Source organism: Macaca mulatta, chromosome 7 (genome assembly GCF_049350105.2).
Source record: "Macaca mulatta isolate MMU2019108-1 chromosome 7, T2T-MMU8v2.0, whole genome shotgun sequence".
In the NCBI taxonomy this organism is placed as follows: Eukaryota; Metazoa; Chordata; class Mammalia; order Primates; family Cercopithecidae; genus Macaca; species Macaca mulatta.
In genome coordinates this window covers 162401246-162428817 of record NC_133412.1, presented here as the reverse complement: position 1 = coordinate 162428817, position 27572 = coordinate 162401246, and the positions used below count along the sequence as shown (strand labels likewise).

General features: G+C 43.0%; 1 protein-coding gene across 30 annotated transcripts in view; it reads left to right on the top strand.

The window, feature by feature from the left end:
• FOXN3 (forkhead box N3) overlaps positions 1-25395 on the top strand; it is a 468244-nt gene extending 442849 nt beyond the window's left edge. For 16 of the 30 annotated variants that reach the window (XM_028851735.2, XM_077941586.1, XM_028851734.2 and 13 more), the window contains 2 exons: positions 386-491; positions 18588-25395. In XM_028851735.2, coding sequence (XP_028707568.1) covers positions 386-491; positions 18588-19152 — 671 coding nt within the window. In that variant the 3' untranslated portion in view covers positions 19153-25395. The remainder of the gene's footprint in view (positions 1-385; positions 492-18587) is intronic. The other 14 variants (XM_077941600.1, XM_077941594.1, XM_077941587.1 and 11 more) reach the window with 1 other exon arrangement.
• Positions 25396-27572: the final 2177 nt, after the last annotated feature.

Here is a 27572-nt window from a genome sequence, read left to right as displayed (position 1 = left end):
TTAATCCTTTGGTTGTGAGCTGCTAGTCTGATTTTTACTTACCAGATGATCTTTCCGTCTTACTCTCTGGGTATCTTTTTCTGTCTCTCTTTCCCCGTGTGTGTGTGCGCGCGTATGTCTGTGTGTGTGTGCATGTCTGTATGTGCGGGTGTGTGTGCGTGACTGCGTGTCTGTGCATGTCTGTGTGGCTGTATGTGTGCCTGTGCGTGTGCATGTATACGCGCGTGTGTGTGTGTGTGTGTGTTTCTCTCTGTCTCTGCTCCACACATGTTCTCTGCCCTCTGTCTCTTTCTCTCTTATTGGTCCATCCAGAATTTCTGACTTAGAACAGAAATCTTCACAGTTGAATTCACGTGCAGTGTCTTTCTCCCCTTTGCTTTTTCAGTTCCTCCAGGAGTGATCCAAAACGGAGCGCGGGTCCTGAGCCGAGGGCTGTTTCCTGGCGTGCGGCCGCTGCCAATCACTCCCATTGGGGTGACGGCAGCCATGAGGTAAGCGGAGAGTGTGCCCGGCAGAGCCAGCCCGGGGAGTGGGAAGGGCAGCTTTCTGTCCACGGGGTCACTTCTGGAGACAGAGAGGAGCTGCTTCGAACTAGTGGCGACAGTAAACCTGGTTTGGGTGCTCAGAAACGTGAAAGTAACCCCAAGACCTCCCAATCCGAATGCCACCTTCTCTTTCTCGGCCACCAGATGATCCCGGTCTCTTTACAGATGAGGAGATGGGGGCAAGTTAAATTCATTTTTTTTTTATTCTAGGAAGGCAGGGTAAGAGGTGGGTAGAAGGAAATGGAAGGCAGGATATTAATTGGATTCTAGGCTAACAGGCCTAGCGCGAGAACCAGCCCTGTCCCTCCCCTATCCTGTGACTCTGGGCTCGGTTCCCTCATCTGTGAAAACTGCCTCCTACCAGGGGTTGCAGGGAAAATCAAATGCAAAATCAGATGTGAGGCGAGCTTTGGTACGTGGTCTATAAATAGCAGGTGGCATCATTCCCTTGCTTCCAAGAATGAGGTCAGCTGCCAAGCCGCATGAACCCTTCCTTGGGACATTTCTCTCCTCCATGCTCTCCATCTCCACTGCCAGCCCCGGATCAGGGTCCGCCGCCGGCCCACAGCCCTCACAGGCACCACTGCCAGAGCCTTCTCCCGTCCGCCAGCTGCTTCTACGCCCACTCCTGTCCATCCATCCACCACTGCCAGACCGGTGTCCTAACACCGTGCCCCCCCAGCTGTCTGCAGAAGCCCCTTCTGTGACTACCCCTGCACCACCCTGACAGTCCTTCCTTCTCCTTGAGCCAAATGTGTTCCCCAAATATGCCCAGTATTGGCCCATCTGACTCATACAGTTTTCTTCGTGTAGATTCCCCTCACCCTCATATGCAAGGCAGCACGTCCTTCAAGATCTGGCACAAAGGTGATCCCTTCCCGATGCTTTTTTTAATGTGGTCTGGGAGCCAGCAGCAGAGAAACTTCTCTTTGCCGTGAACCAATTAGCCCCATGCTTTGGTTGTAGCCCTTCAGTGAATGACCCTGTATGGTAGCAGTTTCTCTGTGTGTCCCTTTCTGTCCTGGGCACTTTGCGTCCTGAGGATGAGGGCTAAGTCTCAGTAAGTTGGCTGATGCCTCATCACCGTTGCAGATGCCAGGCCCTGGTTGCTTGTTTAGAAAAAGCCTATCTCACTGAGCTGCATCCGTTGAAGGCACCATCCCTCTCCTTCTGCATTTACGGATCAAGTTTGCACCTGAAGGCCATTTTGCTTTCATAGTGTTTTATGTCCAAAAGGAAACCAACCCAGAAAGTGTGTTTAGCTGGGCCTGAGGGAGAAGCAAGGTCAAACTCCCCTGCCGTGTGCAGCTTCTCCACGAGCTTGTCTTTTAACTCCTCCTGCTGCTGTCAGGACAAGTCCCATAATCTTCAGAGCAAAGGTCTGTAGCTTCTGATAAGATGGGAAGTTGTTAGTAATTAGAGTAGTAACAAATTATAAAACCACTTATCATTTCTACTCATCTGACAAGGGGATATTTTCCAAAAATACATGGACAGGTTTTTCTTGTCCCTTTCCGGCATCTGTCCTGGCTACTCTCAGGTCAGTAATTCTTGAGTTCCTAAGTGGTAAGCCTCTTTCCATGAAGCCAAAATTCCAATGCTCTTGCCTCACATTTTTGAAAAAGACATTCTCTGTTTTTCATTCTCTCTTAAAATCTTTCCTCTGTTGCCTCATAGTTTACCTTCTTGGTTGAGAAGACTTGGAGACTGTGAACTATTTTCGCTTGCAGCAACAATGTATTTTTATTAGCAGATTCTAAATATAGACTTACAGTTTATCCTCTTGACCATCTTTTTTAGTGCCTTCAAGAGTAGCTTTCACTATGGGCCCAGCCATGCCTTATAGAAGGGCACAGAAAAGCCTGGCAGACAACAGGTTGACCTTCAACAGGAGCCGCCGTCTTATTTTAATTCTTACTCTCATGGCATTTATTATGACACATTTTACTGGTTAGTTCCCTCTTGAGGTGTTATTTCAACTACCGATGGTTTCTTTCTGGTTAGAGAATAACAAAGCACTGCAGCAAAACAGTCTTGTTTCTGTTGAAAGTTGCCACTCATCCAGTCCAGTGAGTGCCTCAGCTGGGCTCCTTCCAAAGTAAAAGAAAACAAAACAGACTCTGAGCCAGACTTGGGTCTCAGGTTCAGTAGGGAGACAGAAACCACACCAAGTACCAGAGAGACTTTAATGTTAACCAGGGCTGGGTGTGGTGGCTCATGTCTATAATCTCAGCACTTTGAGAGGCTGAGGCAGGAGGATCACTTGAGGCCAGGAGTTCGAGACCAGCCTGAACAACAGAGAGAGAACGCCCAGCTCTACAAAAAGTTCAAAAATTCGCCGAGGCCGGGCACGTTGACTCACGCCTGTAACCCCAACACTGAGAGGCTCAGGTGGGTGGATCACTTGAGCTCAGGAATTTGAGACCAGCCTGGGCAACATGGCGACACCTTATCTCTATTATTTTAAATTTAAAAAAAAAAAAATGACCTGGGCATGGTGGCACACACCTGTGGTCCTAGCTACTCTGCATGCTGAGGTGGGAGGATTTGAGCCTGGGAGATCAAGACTGCAGTGAGCTGAGATTGCTCCACTGCATTCCAGCCTGGGTGACAGAGTGAGACCATGTAAAAATCAAAATGATTAGAAAGAAAGCAAACCTGTAAACCAGGTAGGAAGTTAGGTAGGTAACTGAAAGGGTAAAGAGATAACTCAGGGTGTCATGGAGAGAGTAATTGCAGGAGGCAGCTACCACCTCTAGGGCTGAGGGAACAACAGGAAGAGGTTGGAAACAAAGGGCAGAGCTGAAACTCACCTTTGCATGGGGGGCAGGGGCTAGGAAGCAGCCTCTGATGGTGCTGGTGCCTCTAAGGGAACATAGTTCTGCAGGTGCTGAAAAAACTGCAAACTGGGTTTGGCAACTCCAAGAACGAATGCTGCTGCTGAGGTGCACAGGCATTGCTGGCTGGCTCAAGAACACGAAACAGGCAGGAGCCACTTCCATCTTCCTCCACCACCTTCTCAGTCTCTCTATGGCACCCCCTGGTGGCAGAGCCTCACATGGAGCCCGGTGGTAAAGTCCAGCCCCAGTGTGGGAAACAGAGTAGAAGGGTGGGTTTGAGACTGAGTGGCAATAGCTTTGTAATGGCACAGCTTGCTTCATGTCTGCCACTACAAAGGCACGTATAGTCTAATTAAAGAGTGACTTTCCTGAGCATCATAGGAATTTTGAACAAAATCGTTTTGGTAAAATGTGCAACCATAGTTTGCAGAAACTAGGCAAGTTACCATTTGCATAAATAGAGATAACCAGTAAAGAGGCCAGGCATGATGGCTCACACCTGTAATCCCAGCACTTTGGGAGGCCGAGGCAGGCGGATCACCTGAGGTCAGGAGTTCGAGACCAGCCTGGCCATCATGGTGAAACATCATCTCTACTGAAAATACAAAAATCAGCTGGGCATGATAGTGTGTGCCTGTAGTCCCAGCTACTCAGGAGGCTGAGATGAGAGAATCCCCTGAACCAAGGAGGTGGAGGTTGCAGTGAGCCGAAATTGTGCCATTGCACTCCAGCCTGCTGGGCAACAGAGCAAGACTCTGTAAAAACAAAACAAAAAAACAAAACAACAACAAAAAAAGAGAGTGAGAGAGAGATAACCAGTAAAGAAAACCATTGTGCATTAGCAGTTAGTTGTCCAAATGCCAATTCTGAACTCGCCCCCCTCAGTTTTAAGGGAAATTAGGGGAAGAGGGGTAGCAAACTCTAGAAATGAGGGGTATTTGCTTGTAGTATCTTTGCCCTCTTTTTGTAGGGCAAGTAGTAGACACTGAGATGCTTTTGGAAAGAAGGAACACAAACATAGCTATGGAGGCATTTGTCTAATCAGTGTCTGTGTAAAACCCATTAAATGCTTGAAGGAAAAAAAATCTTGTTTTGCATTTTCACATTCATCATAATTTTAACATTTTTTAATTTGGCCACATGTCAGTGGAACCCAAACTCAGCCAAGGCTGAAAGGGAAAGCAGTCCAGTGGAGACTAGAACAATACAGAATGTTATCTCCCAGACCACATGGCAGTGCCCAAGTGTTCCGTGTGTGCCCAGATGTTTACAGGGGTTGCTGCCCCAGTCTGTTCAGCTGGGGCCCAGGGAGGGTGGGGGAGTCATTAGCACCCACTAAAGACCAATTTCCCACTGTCTTTTGTGTGACAGGTTTTCCTTGTGAGTCTAAGCGACTTCTCCTTAAGTGAAAATATTTGTCTTTCAGGGATTTTTTTTTTCCCTCTACTGAGTGGCAAAGGCCATGTTTGTTTGTCTTAACTCTGAAACTGTTATTGACATAGATGAAGTGTTACTTTTATTAGCTGATCATTACACAGCTTCTATTTGCTAGGTTCCTTTGCATATAATTATGATGTGAAATCTCCTTGTAAGAGTATCTGTCAATAGTGTAATTGACTTTACGGTGTTGACTTTTTACTCAATAACCTCCAAGATTGGCCCATCCTTAGAGTTGGAAACCTGCTTATTTTTAAATTTGCCTGGGCGTCAAGTCCTCAAGACACATCACCCTCAAAATAACTACCCACACATCTTAAAGTTTTATGCCTGTGTTTTCGGCTGCTTTCCCAGGGAAATCCCTTGCAGAGATTGCATTGAATGGAACCCATGATGATAGCCCTGGGAGAGCTGTTGCTGGCCTTCTTGGGAAGGAGGAGTCCCAGGTTTCTTCCATTCACAGCGTCGTGGGCTGCCCCACACCCAGGGTTGGGCCACAGCAACCCCCCTGGATCTCAGCCACCTTGCTTTTAATCTTTAGGGCTCTTTTTGATCCCTACATTGCCTCATCAGGTGGCAGAAAAGAATGAAATATCCAGGGCTCACTGGAGGATTGGGAGAAAGCTGATGGGGGTAAGGCCTGTTCTGTAGCAACTGAGCCAACAAAATATGCACATGAACTCAGTAACCACATTTCCTGGGTCCGTCGCCTACAGCCGTGTGACCTCGGGGAAGTGCCCACAGGCTTCTCAAAAGGAAACGTGTGTCTCCTCATGGGTTATTTGGATTCACACACAGCTGTGTGCCTGGCACGTAGTCAGCATTATGTAGGTGTTCGATAAGTAATGTGGAAAGCCCTATGGATTTACCTAGCCTGTCTCCCACAGACCTTCCCAGGTTTCCTTCCTGAGCACTGGAACCTCAGGTACCCCAAAACCTTAGGAAAAGGCTTAGATTGAATCCATGCCACCTTTCAGCACAGTGTACATTTGTTGGCAAAGCCATTGGCTTTCAAGAGTGCTGGCCATCATCTGGACTACAAGTCTAGACCACCCTACCTGTTACCAAATTATACAAGAGTTTCATCCAGTCACCATCTAAGGCTGCTTAATTTTATTTGGATCTCCAGCAACCTCAAGTGAAAACTGCACTTCCCATGGAACATGAAGCAGGTCAGGCATTAATGGTCTGACTGGAGTAGAAAACGTTAATTCTTAAGGTCATGTCAAAATAGAATCATCAGGAAAACCCATCCTTCAGCCTAAGTTCTGCTCTGGGTCGGCTGTCTTGTCTCCTCTCTTGAGAAGATGTTTGTATCAGGAGTGTAGGAAGGTGGCAACCTTTGGTATTAAGATAGGGTTGTAGTCCAATTATGTAACTTGAGGGCAGATTGGCTGCTGATCTTTTCTAGTGTTGTATTTTGTTCTGTATTTAAAGACCAAACACCTGTTGGCCTTTGTCTTTGAAATCATGGTCTTTGGAGGCGATTAAAAAACCCAGTATTAGATTTTGCTTTGTAGTGGGAGGAGAGGAGAAAATACTAAAGAGCTAGGTTTAAGGGGAAGGAGGAAAAGAATGCCAGTCACACAAAGCATGCACTGAATTCCCTCCTGGGTGCGTTTCAGCAAGCATAGTTTTTGCTTTGGGCCCTTCTGGTCCAGAAATTTAAACAACAACCAGCAAACTGTGAAATTTGATCAGCATTCTAGAGCTGCTCCTCATATTTCATATCAATGACATTTGTTAATGCCTTTGAAAGTCCTGGTGGCTCTTTTTCATGTTGTGTCTAGAAATCCTCCAAACTCCCTATGATTCTGAACTGGTTTAAATGCAAAATAATTCATGGAGGAGAGTTTTAGGATCACTCCTATTTGTGTTGTGTGATCTCTTGCAAAAAGGAAATCATGTTTATCTCAGTGGTTTAGGGGAGCAGTTTGCAGCTCCTGGGAGAAAATTGTGGACCCCTGGAGATTACCATTGAGTTAGAACTCTTAAGAGTTGATCCTGGATGCTTCCAGGAAGGGCTAACCACCTGCCCCCTGGACATCCTTCACCTTTTTAGCCATGCATCCTCCAGATTGCAGATTCTAGGGCTGACGGAAGGGTTCTTAAACCTCACCTTGATTTTACAGCTGAGGCACAGGTAGAATTAGACTGGATTTTGTGAAAAAGGTAGGGAAGAACTGTAAACTAACAAGTTAAATCAGTTTAACGAATGACCTAAATGGCCTCTCTCTCCTAGGTAGAATTTGATACCTGGTGAGAAGTATTTTATGCAACTTGTATTAAATGATTCTCTGCATGCTCCTTAGTGTTTCTTATCATTCTTTGTAGTGTTCATCTTTATGGTTTGGGGAGGCTGCTCTCTTTTTATTTTTATTTCTTTATTTCTTTATTTATTTGAGACAGGGTCTCACTTTGTCACCCCCACCAGAGTGCAGTGGCACAGTCACGGCTCGCTGCAGCCTCGTCCTCCCACTTCTCAGCCTTCCAAGTATTTGGGACTACAGGCACTCACCACCGCTCCTGGCTAATTTTTCTATTCTTTGTAGAGATGACATCTTGCCATGTTGCCCAGGCTGGTCTCGAGCTCCTGAGCTCAAACAGTCCACACACCTCAGCCTCCCAAAGTGCTAGGATTACAGGTGTGAGCCACAGTGCCCAGCCCTGAGTTTTTTAAATAACTAGAATGATACTGTGTCTTTTTTAACTTTGTTTTTTCTTTTTAATTCATATTAGGTTTCTTTGTTTTGTGACATATAACTGTAATTGAGTCATTTTCATGCTATATAATATCCCATTATGTGATTATACCATCATTTTTTTAAAAAAGACATTTGGATCATTAATAGTTCTTTGCTATTACAAGCAGTGCTGCTGTGGAGATTCTTATACGTGTCTCAAATTCATTTAAGATGTCTAGCGGTGAAATTGTTGGTTTATAGTATATGTATGTACATGCTCAGCTTTACAAGGTAATGCTACATTGTTTTGTAAAGTGCTTGTTTCCAATTACATTGCCACCAACAGAGTGTGATAGTCCCTAGTCCTCCACATCTTCACACACATTTAGAATTGTCATGCTTTGTCATTTCAACCAATCTAGTAGGTATGTAATGGTATCTCATTGTACTTTAATTTGTGTTTCCCTTGTTACTAAAGATGTTGCACAGTTTTTCATATATTTAACGGTCTCTTTGAATATATTATTTTATGGATTTCCTGTTTAGCATTTTGCTCATTTTTCTACTGGGTTCCCTTTTTTCTTCTCTTCCTAGGAGTTCTTGATATAGTCTACATATCAATCTTGTATTGAGTACATATGTTGCAGATTTTCTAAGTTCGCGGATGGTCTTTTCACTCTCTTTCAATTTCCATTCTTTTGTTTTTGTTTTTTTTTTTGAGACGGAGTCTCGCTCTGTCGCCCAGGCTGGAGTGCAGTGGCCGGATCTCAGCTCACTGCAAGCTCCGCCTCCTGGGTTTACGCCATTCTCCTGCCTCAGCCTCCCGAGTAGCTGGGACTACAGGTGCCCGCCACCTCGCCTGGCTAGTTTTTTGTATTTTTTTTTTTTTAAGTAGAGACGGGGTTTCACCGTGTTAGCCAGGATGGTCTCGATCTCCTGACCTCGTGATCCGCCCGTCTCGGCCTCCCAAAGTGCTGGGATTACAGGCTTGAGCCACCGCGCCCGGCCTCAATTTCCATTCTTATTAATCACATGTATCAATCTTGTTATGAAATCTGGTGTCTTAAAGATTTATCTCCCTACTCTGTGGTCATCTAGTCTCCTATAGTTTTTTTTCTAAAAGGTTTAAAGTTTTTTGTTTCACATTTAAGTCTTATTATTTGAGTCTGTAATCCATCTGGAGTTACGAAGTAAGATAGAGATACATTTAAATATTTTTCAAATAATAAACAGTTATCCCAGCATCACTTATTAAGTAGCCCCTCTTTTTCCCACTGATATGAAATGCTAGCTCTGATATATATCAGGTTTCCTAATATTCGTGGGTTTATTTTGGGGGCTCTTGGTCCTATTTCATATTTTCCTGTACCATGGCAATACCCCAGTGTCTGAAGTATTATATCTTTGTAAGTTCTTAAGTCTGGGAGCACATGTTCTCCCACTTTGTTCTTTTTAAAGTGTATTTGCTATTCTTGGCTCTTTGCAGTTGCATATAAATTTTATAATCAGCTTGATAAACTGCAAGGGGGTGTGCAAACAAGAAGAACAAAAGACACCCTATTGTGATTCCTGACTGGAATTGTATGGAATGTGTAGATCAACTTGTTGTGGATTAATACTCCTATATTGAAAGCCAGGTGCAGTGGCATGTACCTGTAGTCCCAGCTACTCAGGAGGCTGAGGCGAGAAGATTGCTTAAGCTGGGAGTTTGAGGCCAGCCTGAATATAGTGAGACCCTAACTCTTAACAACAAAACTTCCTTTTTGCATCTTTCAGTCCATGAGTGTGTGTAGTTCTCCATTTATTTAAATCTTCAGTGCCTCTCATTATACCTTTATGATTTTTTTCCCTAAAGTTCTTATGCCTGTTCAGTTAGATTTGTTCTACATAGAATAGATTCTTTTTCATGCTGTTACAAATTTTACAAATTAATATGATATATTTTCTACTTGCAGCTAATATATGGAAATGCAATGTATTTCACATTATTGATTTTTTTTTTCCAGCAACCTTGCTAAATAAACGGCATTAGTAATTCTAACAATTTATAGATTCTTCTGTGCACAAATCATATCTTCTGTCAATACTGGTGGGGTTTTTTCCCCTAATTATTGTATCTTTTCTTTTTCCTGTCCTATTGCACAGTCCAGGACCTCTAAATAGAAGTTATGATAACAGGCATCTTTGTGTTATTTCATATTTTAAATGGACCCATGTTACTGATTCACAATGGATAGGATATTAGTTAAAGGTTTCTTAGGAAATATGCTTTATCATAAAATTATTCTATTCATAGTTTGCTGTGATATTTTATCATGAGTGGTTATTGAGTTTCATAAAAAAAAAGTTTGCATCGTTAAGATAACTATAAAATTTTTCTTTTTTTTTTTTAGTCTGGTGAATTACACTATAAATTTGTCATTTTGAACAAAACTTGCATTTCTGAATATACTTGCTTATGATACTTTTTTTTACACATTACTAGAGTTGCCAAGCTAATGTTTTATTTATGAATTTTGTGTCTTTGTTTATAACTCACGTCTCTTGTTCTGTCTTTATCTAGTGTATTGTCAAGATTACATTAGCCTCAGAAAAGGAGTTGAGGCATATTCACTCTTTCAGATAAACTCTGAAAGAGTTTGTCTAAGACTGGAAATATCTATTGCTTAATGTTTGTTGGAACTTGCTTGCAAAATAGTCTGGCACTGGTGTTTTCCTTGTGGGATGATTTTTAACTATTGATTTAATTTACGTAATGATAATAGGATGACTTGTGCTTTTAAATTTCCTTTTGAATTTCTTTTGGCAACTCTAGGAGTTCGTCCACGTCACCTCAGTTTTCAAATATATTGGCAAAGAATTATTCATAATATACCTTGTCATATTTCAAAACATCTTCTGTAACTATGTCCCTTTTTTATTCCTTATTTCATTTGTATCATTTCTCTTTTGCTTAGTTAATCTCGCCATAGATTTTTTTTTCAAAGAATCAACTTTTTAAGTTAGCTCTACTTTGCATTTATTCTTTATTCCATTGATTTCTGCTATTTATAATTTCCTTTCTTTTTTGGATTTATTCTGTTTTTCTTTGTCTAGACTGGGTACTTTTATTTCAAGCCTTTCTTCTTCTTCTTCTATACAAGTTCAAGGTTATAATTTTCCTCACCCTACTGCTTTTTGCATTCTATCGGTTTTGGTATTATTTATTTTAATTATTGTTAAGGTGTATTTTCTAATTGCCATTTTGATTTTTTCTTTGATCCATGGGTATTTTTAAAATGTGTTCTTTGAATTTCCAAACTAAAGAGAAGATGGTTGTTTTTTATTTTTGTGTTTAGTTATCTCTCAACATTGACTGTTAATTTCAATACGTTGTGGTCAGAGAATTTATCTGTACAATATTGCTTCTTTGAGATTTGTTGACACTTGCTGTATGGTCTAGTATATATCAATTTTTAAAAAATATTTCAGCCAGGCTTGGTGGCTGACAACTATAATCCCACAGTTTGGGAAGCTGACGTGGGAGATTGCTTGAGGTCATGAGTTCAAGACCAGTCTGGTTTACATAGTAAGACCCCCCATCTGTCTCAGTTATAAATGAAAAATAAATAGGTAGATAAAAATAAAAAATATCATGTGTGCATCAAAAAATATGTCTTTTCCATTATTAGCTCATGTTCTATGTTTATGTCCAATAAGTCAAATCTCCATACGAAACTTTTGTGTGTGTGTGTGTGTCAGTTTGATCAACTGTATACTGAAAGGGATGTATTAAACTCTGCCATTCCAATGTAGATTTGACTATTTCTTCTGGTACCTCTTTCAATTTTAGGCATATATATTTTGAAGGTATTTTATTGGAACTATGCACATTTAGAATTGTTTTATCTTCCTGATGGGTTGAATCTTTAGAATGTTGAATGACTGTTTATCTGGAGTAATGATTTTTGCCTTGAAATCTATCTGATCTCATTTTAATAGTGCTATACCAGCATAGCATAACTTGTTCCAGTCTTTTACTTTTAACCTGTTTTTCTTTATCCTGTTGTGTAGGAGTGTCTCTTGCAAACAGCATAGGGCTTCTTTTTTCTTTTTTAAATTTGAGCTAATGATCTATACCTTTTAGCTGAAGATTTTTAGCCCATTTTTATTGACATTTTTGAGTTTGGTTCTATCATCTCGTTTTACATTTGTGTTTGCCTCATTTTTTCAGATTCTTTTTTTTTCTGGCATGATTTTAAATTGATTTTCCTACTCTTCATTCCATTTTTTCCCCCTTCTAATGATTTGGAAGTTACCCATTCTGTTTTTCTTCATTTAGTGTTGATCCTAGAACGTTTAGCATGAATATTTTAAAATATTTAAAGTTAATCAATATCTTTAACCTTCTGATTAATACAGGGCTCTGGGAATGCTTTAAATTCTGTTCTGTCCACCTCCCAATTGATATACTACATTTCTCCAGTACTTCAGTTCTGGGTATTTTTGGTTTGTTTGTTTGTTTGTTTTGTGTGTGTGTGTATAGTGTCTTTAACCACTTAGTCATTATTATTATTGTATTGTACAATCAATACTTGGCCACATTTTCTTTTCTTTTTTGGGATAGGGTCTCACTCCTGTTGCCCAGGCTGGAGTGCAGTGGCACGAACACAGCTCACTGCAGCCTCAGCCTCCCAGTTTCAAATGATGCTACCACCTCAGCCTCCCAAGTAGTGGGGACTACAGGCATGCACCACCATGTTCAGTTAATTTTTTGCATTTTTAGTAGAGACAGGGCTTTCCCATGTTGCCAGGCTGGTCTTGGAACTGCTGGGCTCAAGTGGTTCGCTTCCCTCGGCCTCCCAAAGTGCTGGGATTACAGACGTGAGCTACAGCACCCAGCCTACATTTTCTTTACTGATCATTTCTTCTTACATCTCAGATCTTCCATTTTGGATTATTTTTCTCTTTCCTGAAATATGTTCTTAAGAAATTCCTACAGTGAGGGTTTATTTGAGGTTAAAGCCCTGAATTTTTGCCTGAAAAGATGTATTTTGCCCTTACCCTTAGAAGATAGTGTTACTGGATATAAAATTCTAGATTGACAGTTATTTTCTCTCTTGAGAATATTGTTCCACTTTCTTCTGTTTCACTTGTTTTATCCTAATTAGTACTTTAGGCGATACGTTTTCTTTGTACTACTTTAAAATCTTTTTGTCTTTTTTGTGTCTGCTCTAAAGTTTGACTGTGATGTGTCTACGTATGGGCTTTATTTTCTTTATCCCGCATGGGATGTGTTGGCTTTCTGAATCTGAAGATTGGTACTGTCATCAAAACTAGAAAATTCTAGCCATTTTCTATTCAAGTATTGAATCTTCCCCATTTTTTCTTTTCACTGGAACTCCAGTTAGATTTCTATTGGTTCTTCTTTCTGTGTTCCGTCTCATCCAACCTTTCTTCCGTATTCTCTATCTCTGTCTCTTTCTGCTGCCTTTTGTGTAGTATCTTCAGGTCCATATAACAATTCACTAATTTTTCTCTTCAGCCACATTGAGTTTTTTAGGACCACCTTCAATATAGATTAATTTATTTTTGATGCAGGGTCTCACTATGTTGTCCCGGCTAGGCTTGATCTCCTGGGCTCAAGCACTTCTTCCTCCTCAGCATCTTAAGTAGCTGAGATTACAGGTGTGAGCCACCACACTTTGCATTGATGTTTTTAATTTCAAGGATTATATGTTTTATCTCTAGAAGTTCTGTTTAGTGCTTTGTAATGTAGTCTGATCTTCCTTTCTAGTATTTTTCAATTCCCTCCTTTATTTCTTTAAACATACTAACTTTACATTCTGTAACTAATTATTTCAACATTTGTAGTCTTTGCTGTTCAGATTCTATCATTTCTTTGTTCTGTTGTCTCTTTGCTTATGGTGGCTTATTCCCATTGTGTTTAATGTTTTTGTTTTTATTTTCTTTATTATGAACCCATGTTCTTGAAATCTTATCCATGGAAATTCCCTGTGGCTTGGGTTTAAAGTCTGTTCTTCCAGAAAGGATTTGCTTTTGAAACCTCAGTTGGAAGCCCAGGGGACCAGTATACCTGAGGCCACTTGAACGCCCTTAGAGGGTGCACAGTAACCAGAGAGCAGCCAGCATCCACCTTCCTGCTGCTCCCCTCCTGCCTCCCGCTGAGTGAGTTTGGGTTCTTGTTCTTCTGCGAGGGCAGACGTTTGCTATAGAGAAACTTTGGCTTTCTTAGTTGCCTAGTTGCCTGATTGCTCACGTTGCAGATTATTTTTAAATGTTTTATTTGTGTGTATGTTTGTGTGGTTCTCTGAATATCCCTGATTTTCTAGTGAACTCAGCAATGCCTTTAAAACAAGTTACTATACTTGATCTAGGATATTTTGTATTATAGTCAGAAGAGAACCTTCCAAATGTCTCTCTACCACTTGGCTGGAGGTGGAAGTCTCTGGTCATCTCTTCTCTTCCATGTCTACTTGTAGTTGGTTTTCAAAAGAAGCTTTGGACTTGCTCCAGTCCCCTGCTTCTACAGTCCCATTCATTCCATCTGCTTTTCACATTTGGCAAAAGATCAGAGTCCTCAAGTAAATCCCTGGGGAGGACAACTACCCTACGTGATACCCTTTAGAGTTAGAGCCATTAGTTCCAGAGAGACTCCTAGTGCACCAGGTAAGAGGCGGAGACGCCACATGCTCGTTATACTGTAGTGGAACCCCTAATTAACTGGTTAAACAAACAAACAAACAAAAAATGGCAAATGGCCATGTCATAAACCTACACCTTGACTTTTAGTTAAAAGCCTGCGCATTCTGGGTTTGAACTAATGTGATTTCTCACTTTTTATGTTTGATATTTTCCAACTATCTGACAAGAGAATGAGTACCAGGTTTTATTTGAGATGAATAGCACGTGGTTTTGTTGAGCCACGTGCGTTAAACTTTTAGAGGCCCAGTAAAATCAGGTGGCTCTGATGTATGCTAATTTATGCTAATTGCTATATCATTACACCTAAATTCAGCTAAAACTGAAAAATTGCAGGCATTTCGGATGGATCACATGTTCATTTTAATGAATGGTTTTTAAGAAAGTGGTTAGAAATTCACCTTCCAACATGTTGAGAATGGCTGGTTTCTTTTAAGCATTTGTTGTCCTGTAATGGCAATCCCCGCGGCGGGAAGGATTTGACACCAAGTCAGTGCAGCTGGCTTTCTCCATCATGAATAACGTTGCACCAAGTTATTAATAAATGAGGGAGCTTGTCACTTCCTGCTGAGTTTTGTGTGTAATTTACGGATTACATAATCCCAAGCTACAATCTCAGGGAAGGTATATTCATCAAATGAGAAAGAGAGACATTTATATTTTAATTCTCACTCCCTGAAGTCATGTCTGTGTACCTGTTTTCATCCAGAAATATTGTCAGTGGATGTATTGTTTTCTGTCTTTATCACAGTAAACTTCCTTCTTCGGGAGTGACAGGGAGATATTTTGAATTCCTGCTTGAACCGTCTTTGAGATTGTCTGAGCCACCCCACTCATCAACCATGAGGCTCGCTGAGCTTCTGTTTTTCTGTGAAATGGATTAAGTCGGCCAGTGTTCCAAGAGGGACTTGGGTCCTGGACTCTGTTGACATGCAGTGTGATTCTAGGTGGTACCAGAACTCTGCCCCACACAGCATCAGGGGCCGTGGAATCATTCTCTTTTCTGTTCTCCCTTTAATCCATGGGATCTCTTTAAGAAGAAAGTTTCCATTTGGATCCCCCTCTTCAATGCTGCTAATCTCCCTATTTAAGAAAGAGAGAGACATTCCCAGGCTCGAAACCATTCCTCTTGTGATAGTGTGGGGCTCACCTTTGACGTCATTGCTTTGGTTCTAGTGTATTCCCCTCCCCAACACTTTGTATTTAAAAAATGTTCAAACTTAGGAAAAAAGGGAAAGAAAAGCACAATGAATAGCACAGACCCTTCACCTAGATTCACCAGGAATCAGCACCGTGGAACACTTGCTTTCTTTCTCACTCTCGTGATTCTCCCCGTCTGTGTTCAGAGAGGGATCATGTTCTGCTTCACTGTGGTAGTGACGTGAGTTGTAAGCCCCAAGTTATTTTTTAAAAGAAGCATTCAGAACCGAATCCATTTACTAAAAGCTAAGTATAGCCCACTTTACTCTTTCAATTATACTTAGATTTACTATGAAACTGTTTGATGTTAGTTCAGTGGGTGAATTATTTTTGTATTTTATAGTAGTTCCCTGAAATGGCAAAGATCAAGAGGACCGTACAACGAGACTTTCATTTTCGTTCGCTTTAATAACTGTTAGTAGCTAGCTGTATGATTAATTACATTTACCAAGTCTCACATTTGGTAACACCTCAAGGTAATCTTATCCCAGCCATCTTTATGCACCCAAGACACAGCCAAGAAATAGGAAGTCTGCAGAAAACAGATATGGAGGAGGCCAGACCCCAAAGCTCAGGGGCTGTGTTCACAGGCAAGCCCTGGAGGAACTCCTCTTGAACGGCCTATTGCCTCTGACTTGGTGCTGGGTTCCCATACGCCTCCTGATCCAGAATAGAAAGAGAAAACAAGACTGCTCAGAGCGAACAAGTCATAGCAGCAGGAAGTCGCAGGAATCGGATGGCAAGTAAACATGATCAGGCACCACAAGCAGCCTTGCTCTGTGCTTAGGACAGTTCATTTAATCCTCGCACAGCCCCGCAAGGTAGATGAGGAAGCTGAAGCTTCAAGAAGTAAAACGGCCTGCTCAGAGTCACCGATAAGCAGCAGTGGGATATGAACACAGGCGTGTGTGGCGTGCAAGCCAGGCTGTGTCTGTAAGGATTTGGGGGAGGTGGTGTGTGTCTGGGATCATGGAGCACAGGACACAAGCTGGGAACCTTCTGGGTCTCACTGGGACTTTGATGAACAAATGCACACTTTGTAAGTGTTGGGGTTCATCATGAGGCTCTTGGACATCTAGCAAAGGCTGAATTTTGATAATGACCCTCGTGCATTTTGCTGGTGGGCACAACAGTACGAAGTCTCTCCCCCAGCCTAAATTTAGCAGAATACCACTGGCCCTGGGGCCAAAGGAGAGCAACTCCTTCACCTCACTCCCTACTGCACCCTTTTCATTAGGGACTCTTTCCCTTCCCCTTTCACTTTCTATGTGGGGTGCAACTGAAGTCTCCCTGAGCCTCAAGGCCCATGAGGGTGACAGGAGAAAAGCCAGGGTAGAGATTGTCCCTACTGTTATCTCATTGGTGATCCTGACCCCACAGCCCTTCTACCGGTGCCATATCCTCAGGGTGTGCCCAGCGAGTCATGGTCGTGGAGACCCACAGTCACTTCCCAAGCTACATACTCTCGGCCACGTGATTCCACCTGCTGCTGCACTTCCTCAGTTTATCTGTTGTGCCCACCGTGCTGACACAGCGATAGCCACTGGGGGCCTAGCAGTAACCACACCCTGTCTCGTGGAGCTAGCTCTCTGATGGGACACATTCATGGACATCATCACCACACAGTTGTTCATGATGATGGTGGGGAGTGTCCTCTATGGAGGGAGGATAAGAGTACTTACAGTTGGGCTCATCTAGGCGGGAAAAGTATGGTCATGTACCCCAGAACTCTTAGAAATGGATCACAAGGTAGATGAGCTTACAGGAAACCGGGCCAGCATGGTGCGATAAAACAGTTCTCATCCCGTCAACTTCTTCAGCCCTTGTGTCCTAGATCAGATGCCTTGTCTTCCACAAAACATTCCCTGGTGTCCTTCCTTTGTCCCCTTCAGCTACAAGTGACCTTCCTCTCCTGCAAGTATTCGTCCTTCTGAAGGCTGGGTGCCAGGCACTATCAGGCAGCTGCCTCCCAGACACAAGAAGTGTGGGTCCTAACCAGGAATAAGCTTCACAGCCATTGCTCTCAGGCCAAGCCCTAGTCCTGACACCTGCAGGCATTAACACGTGTCCTCAGCCCCACAGCCATGGGGAGCAGGTGTAGTTACTATTCCCACTTCCCCGATAAGGAAGGACAAGGGATGTTAAGTACATCGCTCAGATGTAAAGCCACAAAGAAATAATCAGAGGCGTGATGAGCACTACAGAGGCCTGATAGGCATGGGTAGCAGGGACCTTGTTATAGGGAAATCACCAAGGAGGGTCGGTCTGGTGATGTAGCTAAGACCTCAAGTTTGAGAGTCAGACTTTGATTCCAGTCCCTGCTCTGCATGTGATTAGCTGTGTGACTTTAAGTAAATCACTGAACTTCTCCAGGCTTCACTTGGAGCCACTGGAAACTAAGGATGCTAATACCCACTTTACGGAGTTAAACATGGTCCTCTGCGCAGACTTAGCAGCGCGCCTGGCAGGTGTTGAGTTGGGGAAATCGTAGCTTACTGCTCTCTGGTCTGTGACGTGACCCTGACTTGCCTTTCTGTTAGGCTGCAGCATCGCTGTGACAGTGTCTATATCCAATCCAACCCCGTGTCCCCGTGTCCCTCCCCCAGAACCCTCCCTAAGGTCATGCATTTCTATTAGTCGCTCAGTGAATATTTGTAGATTGCATGAATGAGGGAGGGAATGCATGAGTGAGTAGCTGTCACCACATGGCAGGTGTCTTTGCTGAACACTGGTTTAGTCTTCTGACAAAAGCCTCCTAATGTAGCAGCTTCAGACAAGAGCAGACTTTGTTCTCTGAAGTACCAGCCAACATCGTCTGGCGGTGTCTGACTCCGCGGTGTTGGCGGGGACGCGAACCAAGCACAGCTTGATTTTTATGGTTTAATGTAAGAGATGGAGCCTCCGCCGCTGTCACTTCAGAAGTGTTGTTTTGACGTCTCAGCCACACAAATGGAGTGAAGCTGCCATTATAGGAGATAAGCAGGGGAGACTGAGGTGTCAGGATTTAGGACCCTGCCTTCAAAGCAGATCCACCTGTTGCCCCCACAGTTTGCGAGTGGCTCCATTGAACGCAGAGGGGCTGATGTTTGAAGGCAGGCGGGCTGCTGGGCACCCCCATCTGAGGAGGTCTAACTGTGTCCCCTTTTTGTCTCCCGTCCCTCCCCACTGTCCTCACTCAGCAGGAATGGCATCACCAGCTGCCGGATGCGGACTGAGAGCGAGCCATCGTGTGGCTCCCCCGTGGTCAGCGGAGACCCCAAGGAGGATCACAACTACAGCAGTGCCAAGTCCTCCAACGCCCGGAGCACCTCGCCCACCAGCGACTCCATCTCCTCCTCGTCCTCCTCCTCCTCGGCCGACGACCACTATGAGTTTGCCACCAAGGGGAGCCAGGAGGGCAGCGAGGGCAGCGAGGGGAGCTTCCGGAGCCGCGAGAGCCCCAGCGACACGGAGGAGGATGACAGGAAGCACAGCCAGAAGGAGCCCAAGGATTCTCTGGGGGACAGCGGGTATGCATCCCAGCACAAGAAGCGCCAGCACTTCGCCAAGGCCAGGAAGGTCCCCAGCGACACACTGCCCCTCAAAAAGAGACGCACCGAAAAGCCCCCCGAGAGCGACGACGAGGAGATGAAAGAAGCAGCGGGGTCACTCCTGCACTTAGCAGGGATCAGGTCCTGTTTGAATAACATCACCAATCGGACGGCAAAGGGGCAGAAAGAGCAAAAGGAAACCACAAAAAATTAAAAACAAGTCACTGATTTGTTTTGAACTTACGGCCATTTGGTTTCAGCATGTCAGGAGATTTCGAATGATTTGTGGCAATATCAGCGATTTTTTTCTTTTTTCTTGTTTTTGGTTTGGTTTTCTTTCTTTTCTTTTCCTTTTATTTTGTTTTAATTTGCCCCCCTTCTTTGTTTTGGACCCTTAAGAATTTTATTTTTAAAGGAGATTGAAGCCATAGAACTCATGTTGACACTCAGCTGTTTTACAAAAGCTTTTCATTATCTGAAGACAAAACCGAAAAAGCCAAAATTACCATTGCTTCCTCCAGCTTGTCAGAAACCTGTGGCTGAATCCGCAGGGATGTCAACGTCAATACCACAGGAACACACATTCGACACCTAGAAGGCACGTGGGCAAAGTAATCATCGTTCAGGCCCAACCCTTAGGTTTAAAAAGTCAGGTTGTCCATCCCATTGGGTTCACTGAGGCACATAAAGCAATTGAGGAGAAGGAGGACCCCTCGTCCCCCTAGGAGCAGACCCAAGCCTGTGGCACCAGGCATCTGATGGTGCCAGGAAAGCCACTGGAACTGTCACACGGCAAGCACAGAGGGCCGGCCACCAGTCCTCCATGCTTCTGAACCCTGAAGCCCGATGACGTCTTACGAGGTGGACGTTGGACTGTTCACGCACATCGGGCGTCAGTGACTCATGGAGAAGAAATGGGGTAAATTTTTAGTGATGTTGCTAATCATTGAATTCTGTTCTCTATTAAATTAAGAAAATGTTCCAAAAGCCATAAGCCTGAAGGTTGGCCCTGTGCACACACACATACACACAGACACACACCACAACACACTACGCATACACACACACATACACACACACAAGGAGAGAGAGAACACTGATGTGGAAAACAAGCTGTGTCTTCTTAACTGCCCAAGTGAAAAGCAACCAAGTCCAGGAAATTGCAATAGCTGTTAAGGAAAGGAAATAATGGTACAGATCTTTTTCTGTCTATCAAAACTATTTGATCCAAGTGAAAAAAAAGACTAGAAAGCTACGGAACCTGCCATTAGTATTGTGGTGTATTTTTAAGATTAAAGGCACACTGATGGACAAAAAAAAAAGTAAAACATGGCAAAAAATAAAATAACTCCTATACTGCCCTCAAAATGGAGTTTGCAATTAATGTCAGGATTTATCTTTGCAAAAATCAATGATTTCCACATTCAGCCAGTATAGCCAGCAGTAATTTCTGATCCACAATGCATGGATTCCTTTGAAGAAAAAAAAGAAAAAGAAAAAAAATCACAAAAACAAACTTTTTTTATTCAAAAGTAACAAAGTTCTTGTAAGGTAAATAATGTATTTAGCATGAAGCATGAATTATTTTCATATAAATATAGAAAATAGAGAAAAGGCTATGCCTCTGATTTTTAAGCCCTTAGGCTTAGAGGTTCTTTTGGTTTTCTTTTTTCTTTCTTTTTCTTTGCTTCCTTTCTTTCCTTTTTGTTTTTGTTTTTTGTTTTTGTTTTTGTTTTTTTCGGGTTATTTTGTTTTGGTTTTTTGAAGCAGGTGTTTAAGGTTTAACCTTCTTCAGGGACAAATTCTGACTGTTGGGGAACTTACTCTGCAATATAAAAATATCTTCATGCTCTGGTAGGGCTTGGATGGTTGAACTCTGTACTGCCTTGTGTGCACTTCAGCCCCGACCCCCTCTGATTCTCTGTTGAAAGTGTGTCCTTTCTCTCTGTCTGTACATGTTTAACATGACGCAATAATTTGAGGGCAAACTTAGTAGTGAGTGTGTATGATAGAATCAAGAGAATTATGGGACGCTTACTTGAGAAAATCATTACCATGATTTGGTTCTAGGAAAAAGGCAGTGAATAATTATGCAAATTAGCCAGAAGAAGGGGAAATGTGCTAATGGGCCTTATTGGGTGAGGGGACGAGATGGGGTTCATGTGAAGGAGGAAGCGATGCCGAGGTAGGAAAGGCCAGCCCCAGACGTCCTATCGCCACAACGCCATGTCGCGGTAGGAAGCAGGGGCCGGCCATCGCTACCTTCAGCACACTGACCAACCTGGAATTAAGACCACCTGGATCGTGAGAGCTGAATTTAGAAACCAGACAGTGTCGTGCAGCCCAGAAACTCCTGCTGTTACCTTTGCCTAAGAAATTTTCTTTGGAGGGGGCGGGGGTGGGGGTTCCAAAGAGAAATCTCTAGAAGAATATGATCTTCCATCCAAGTGGAGGGAAACTTTAAAACACAGACACCCAGTACTGTGGCTCAGGATACGATGCGTGAGGAGAGGGAGGGAACAGAGATGACCTTAACTTTTAAACAAGGGACTGCTGTGGGCCAAAGCCAAGCCCATCTGCCAGGACCAGGTAGTGTCAGAAGCGCCATCAGCCCGGACAGTGGGAACTAACTGGTGCATTCCCCACACTTACCTTCCGGTGGGTTGCTGATGAGAGAACCTGAAAAAACCTGCACCTCTACAACAGGTCGAATTCATGACCTGAAGCTGAATACTTCTAGCATATTTGTTCAGGGTGTAGATGGGAATAAAATATCTTTGCAGTGCTCTGTTCCCTCCGTCTTCCCAGACATCTGCCACCCTAAAAGCCATCCACAGCTATGGAGCCTGAGCGACACCTTGATTTGTGTTGTCACCTGACCAAGCCTAAAGACCTCCAGCTCAGTGCCCCACCTTCATCCCACTCCCCCGATGATAAAATTCAGACCTCTCTCCTGAAAGGCAGAGGTTCAACATTCAGGAATGTTTCTGGCCAGGGACTTCTTCCAATTAAAACCCCCACCGTGGGCTGTCTCCCCTCTTTTCATTTTTCTAAAGGGGCAGAGGCCTCTTTTAGAAAATAATAAAATGCAATGTGTGTGATTTACTTTTCTGATCTCTCTGAGAAATAGAGAAATATAAAAGTGTGTTCTTAACTCCAGAACCACTCTTTTTGCATAAATACCTCATCGGGCAGCTTTCTAAGTGTGATTTTCCTGAGTCTCCCTTCGTTGGATCTGCCGGAAGACTTGTCGGGGAACCTTTAGTGAGGGTACTTCTTCCTATTTTTCTTCTGTTTTTGGAGGCATACACATTATGCATAACCAAAACAATGGCTCAATTGTGTTTAACTTTGCATTTTGATTGTTGAGAACAAAAACAAGAAGTATCAATGTGTATGTGGCTGTTTGTAGTGAATTCATTGCAGAATGAGGTTGTCCGTGTCCTTAACAAGCCAAGGGGCAGGAGGCACCCTCTCTTATCCCCTCCTCCAAGAGCAGTAGAGAATTTAAGCACAAGCCTATTTGTGAAAGAATATTTTGCTTAAGTGTCATTCACTTTAGTCTTGGAATTCCTTCCCAAACGTCAGGTGTTCTTTTAGCTTCCAAACTAGCATATGTATCCATTAGTCTGACAGATCGCCTGAACACCATTAAGAGGTGTGGTGTTTTTGCTTTCATTTCTCCTGCTGGGAGAAGTGGCGGTTCGTGTGTCATTCCAGTATCTCACATACTCACACAGGGCAGGGGGGAGGGGGAAACGGGGAACTATAGCAATATTTAAAGATGCTTTGGAAACCAACCGTGAACACATCAACGCCACGATGTCTACGAATACTTGCTATTGGCCCTCGGACACATTTAAGAGAAAAGAGACAGTCACTCTTTTTTTCTTAAATGATACACACATAGACAGTTATTTTTATCCTATTATAATTGTCTTTTATCTTTATCTAGTACTATGTGGAAAGGGTTTGCATCATAGATATTTCCCAGCCTTACAATATACCATAAGCTCCTACTTCCCTGCCCCTCTCTAATCAGTATTCTTTCAAGAGTTCTTTGGTGAAGCCATCTATCTGAAACTAAAATGAACCAAACCCATATTTCACTGGTGGTTGGAGAAAACCATGGCCAGAACGATTGTGGCAGGTCTCAATCTTGGGAGTTTTTAAGAAGGAATGTGCCAGAGGCCTTTCCCAAGAACGGAGTTGAGTTTTGTTTTGTTTTGCAGAGGCATTCAATGTGTCTAGTGCTTGCTGGCCACAGCAGTTACTACCAGGAGCCTTCTGGGAGGGGCCGTTGTGTTGAAGGAGGCTCCTGCCTGAGGGACAGTATCAGGCAGTGGATTCTGTAGAGTGAGAACCAGGTGGACACCTTCTGTGCCCAGCTCAGAGTCCTGCACCACGCCAGGACTGCCCAGGCCAAGGGCTACTGACGCAAGTTCCACTCATTCCACTCTGTGGGGGGGGGGGGGGGCCGTGCGCGTCTCCTGGAAGAGCTCTTGGAGAAGGAATTGGAGTTACGTACAAGTGACCTAAATGGGAAGCTTTTCTAGATGAGACTGGATTAAATTCCATGTGATTTATCTTTCCCTTTAATTCAGGTTGGGACTCGTTTCTTTCTGGTGGATCACAGCTGCCCAGATGTTGCAATTGATTTTTATGTTTCTGTAGAGAAGTATTTTTCTTTCATCTTCAGAATTTTTTTTTGCCACCAAAAGAAAACATTGGAACTCTGTGTTTCCTCTTGATTGTGACTTCCCAGTGTTGACAGTTAAGTCCTTAGTGTCGTAGGTCCCAGCCCACCAATACTATATCAAACACTGTTATGCACATAATGCAGCACTGTGATCTAATTTAAATAATACTTTTTTATTATTTATACTACTATATATAATATACATCAACACTTTTGCTATATAACCTAAGTGATAACCCTCTTTTAGTTACCTGCCAAACTCTGGACTTGGTTTATATTGCAGTTAACACAGTTACAAAGTTGTAATGGTGTCTTTTTTTTCCTTTGTAACGGAATGTGTAAATCAAAGTATATACATTGTGTGGTGTTCCTGTTTCTGGAGTTTCATGAGGATTTACACATGGCATTCAGTGTTCTGTATAGGTCTGCCTACCTTTGTGAATTCATCTGTTAACCCCTCTTCCTTTGAGAGAGCACCGGCGATGGTGGTTAACTCCTTGTGTTTTCCCTCTCTCCTACTGGTTATTCTTGAATTAAGCACAGACTCGTCAGCTCGGCTGCTTTATCATGAATAATGTGTGTGACCTTGCAGTTCTTCCACAGTTCAGCAAACAAGTGCTAGCTTCACTGACCAAAAATTAAGGAAGGAAAACACAGTTTTTAAAACGATCCATCTTTTAACAGCCGAAACCGATGTGTCTATGGTGCTGCATCTTGCTGTTGTACTTCTGAAATCAGACCTGTGGGAACCATCATTTCTGACTTAACCGTGAGATGCTCACGAGTACCCTTCCTGTTGTTTTGTTAGCATTGAAATCAAGACTATTTATTTGGAATACATACAACAGTGTTTTTCCACTGTATTTCATTTGCAAAAGTTGAGAACTGCCTTCTCTACCTTTTGCAAAATAATTGATATTCCATATTGGATTCTCAAAGACTTCGATATGGTGAACCTATTAAACCTAGAAATTGTATTCATCCTTTCATGACTGTGGCCTGAGTTCCCCAGCCCCTCTCCTCCTTTTTTTTAAATGAGATTTAGCACACTCTCAGTTATTTAAACATGCAACATTTCTTGAGTATGTATGTTGAGGCCATCTGAGCTCATAGCTGATTCAGTAACCAGTTTCATGCTGTGTCATTCACACTCACTACTTAATACTGCCATGGTGAAAATGTGGAGGAAAAATGTATCCATGTGTGTCTGGGAAGCATATACACTTGTACATTTTTTAATACTCTGATTCTGTAACATTTCTGAGTTTTGTTTTGTTTTACAGAAAAAAAAAAAAGTGATAAAGCAATCAGAAGACCAAGAGGTTTACTATTGATGCTTAGGGTCGTCTGACCTTGGCTGGCCAATAGATGTACATGGCCAAATTAATTTACAAGAGTAATAATTTTTCAAAAGCCAATTTTTTTTTCTGTATTTTCTGTATGAAACTGCCAATATCATGAATAGAAAGGGAGAACCATAAAGGAGAAAGAACGTGATGTTCTGTTATGTTCGTGTGAACCTAAGGAAACAATGTGGAGGCAGGCGCGATCAGCCGAACTCTAGGGACTTGATGGTGTTGCTTGGAAGGCATCCATACCTGCATTTTGCATTCTTCATATGTAATCATATTGCCAAAGACAAACTATTTCATCATTTATTGTAAATAACACTTTTCCCCAGACCTACCATAAAGTTTCTGTGATGTATTGTCTTCCAGTTGCAATAAAAATTACTGAGTTGCATCAATTGAAGAAAAACACCACGTAGTGTTATGTGTGCCGCGTCTCCCTGTGCAGATGCTGGGCCGCAACATCATTTCTGTTTCTTACCTGCAGTCAGGTGCGTGTACAGTTTTTACTGTCTGGTTTCAGGGTTCTCAGCTGCATTTATTGTGCCCATCCTCACACATGCGTAGATTTGGGTGGAAATCACACACTGCTCTGCAAACACAAATGCGCTTTTGGAAGCTGGGCTTACCCAGGATCTCAAGAGAATTCCAGCTCTGGTGTAGACAGCTGGTGGATGGCCAGCCTCCCATCGTGAGTCTTAAGACTTGTGGTTTAGACGGAGCTTCCCTTTTGTTCGGAAGTTGTCAAACAATAAACTGAAATTGTACTTTAGGACTGGATGGAGCCTGCCAGCCTATCCCAGATCCTGAGGGTTTCTTGTGATGACATTTCTAGCCCCAAGACCTTCATCTGCCAGGATTTATTACATCATCACTGAAGTGCCCACCCCAGACCCTCGCACACACACATCCCCCAGGAACCAACAAGGAGCTGATGGGAGAAAGGGGAGTGGGAACAAGGAACAGATCACAAAGCACCAGTCACCCTGGTGGACGAGTAGAAAGAGATGTTCTCATGCATCTCTCTGGTTCCTTTTGTGATGGTTTTGTTTTCAGTTGCCCTGTCTGTAGGTCTCACCAACAGTAACCTTAGTGTAGAACTGGCCTTGGCCACCACCCCTCTGCTGGGCCCCCACATCCACTGGTGTCTTTGTCCTCCAAGATGCTTGGGCTGTGTCTCCTGTCCTGCGGTCATGGTGTCACTCTAAGGTCATAGGCCCATCTGTCCTGGTAAGTCTACTGGGATAAATTCCTCCCCATTACACATCTCAAGGTGGTCACCTCTGTATCCTGTGGGTTTGGCCCTTGTTGCTGCCATATCTGATCCCACTGTTGGAATCACTTTCAAAGCTATGATGTGTCCTCCAGGGTACAAATCAATATTCGAGGAGACTTGATTGGGAGGAAGAGCTAAAGTCATTGGGAGCTGAATGTGATGAATCAATCCAAACTGGGTAGTTCTTGAGGCCAAATATAAGGTGGGGCCACCTTAAAACACCTACAACAACCTTTTTCAATAAGTGACTCTCAAGGGGACTGGAGGAGAGACCTCACGTGGATGATCAGAATACCAGAGGGGGCCCTGTCAAAATGATCACACCTGCAGAATTCTGATCAGGCAACACTGTCTTCAAAGTCCTATGGATTATCAGAGCAGGGAACTTCTCCCCATGGTGCCAGAGACTGTTAAGGCTCTTCTGGGCTTGAAGCTGAGTCTGGATGGGTGCCAGTGAGGGACACTGCAGACCCTAAGCAGTTTCTCCTTACCTTTTGACTGCCCTGCCTGATGAAAATATGAACTAAGAAGTCACCATCTTTCTAGAAAGTTATGAACAGATGAGGGCATTTTCAGGAGTCTGATATGACTAGGAGGTTTTTGTTTATGAGCTAAAAACTCATGTTCTGGTTACCCTACTTCCAGATCACCAAATTAAATGGCCCTACATATGCACAGCAGAAGTGTGTTCTGCCCTTTTTTTTTTTTTTTTCATTGATACAAAACCAGGGTTGTGAGCTGGGTATGGACAATTTTTTAAAAGACTCAAGTACAAGATAATAAACATTTAATAATGTTTAATAAATACGTTTATTCCCTTGTACTCAAGTCTTTTAAAAAATTGACCGTTTGTTTTGTGTGAACAGACCTTTCTAGAGCAGTGTGTCTAAGTAATGCTCGTAGCAGTCATACTGTAATTTTAAGTCATTCTTGGGCATTTTTGGACTCAGTAACTGTTTTATGAGAATCGTTTTATGTTACTCCATGATAAAGTAATTTGGAGTATATGTGGCTAAATCTCCTTCAAATACGGCAACTTACTTGAGCGAGTCAGGAATTCTACTTTTTCTCACCTGCTACACATTTCAAACGGACTTCTAAAAAGATAGAATATGGACGAAGTGCATATTATGTCTGGTGGGGAAAGTCTGAAAACCAAGATAGTGGCTGATTTCTAACTCCCCCCAGGACACAGTTTCTTCATTAAATGAGTCCAGTCTATTCACATTATAAAACAGGAAGGAATATTAGAGACCATTGGTCCAAACTCCCCATTTTATGGACCAGGCAGCTGAGACACAGGAAAATTT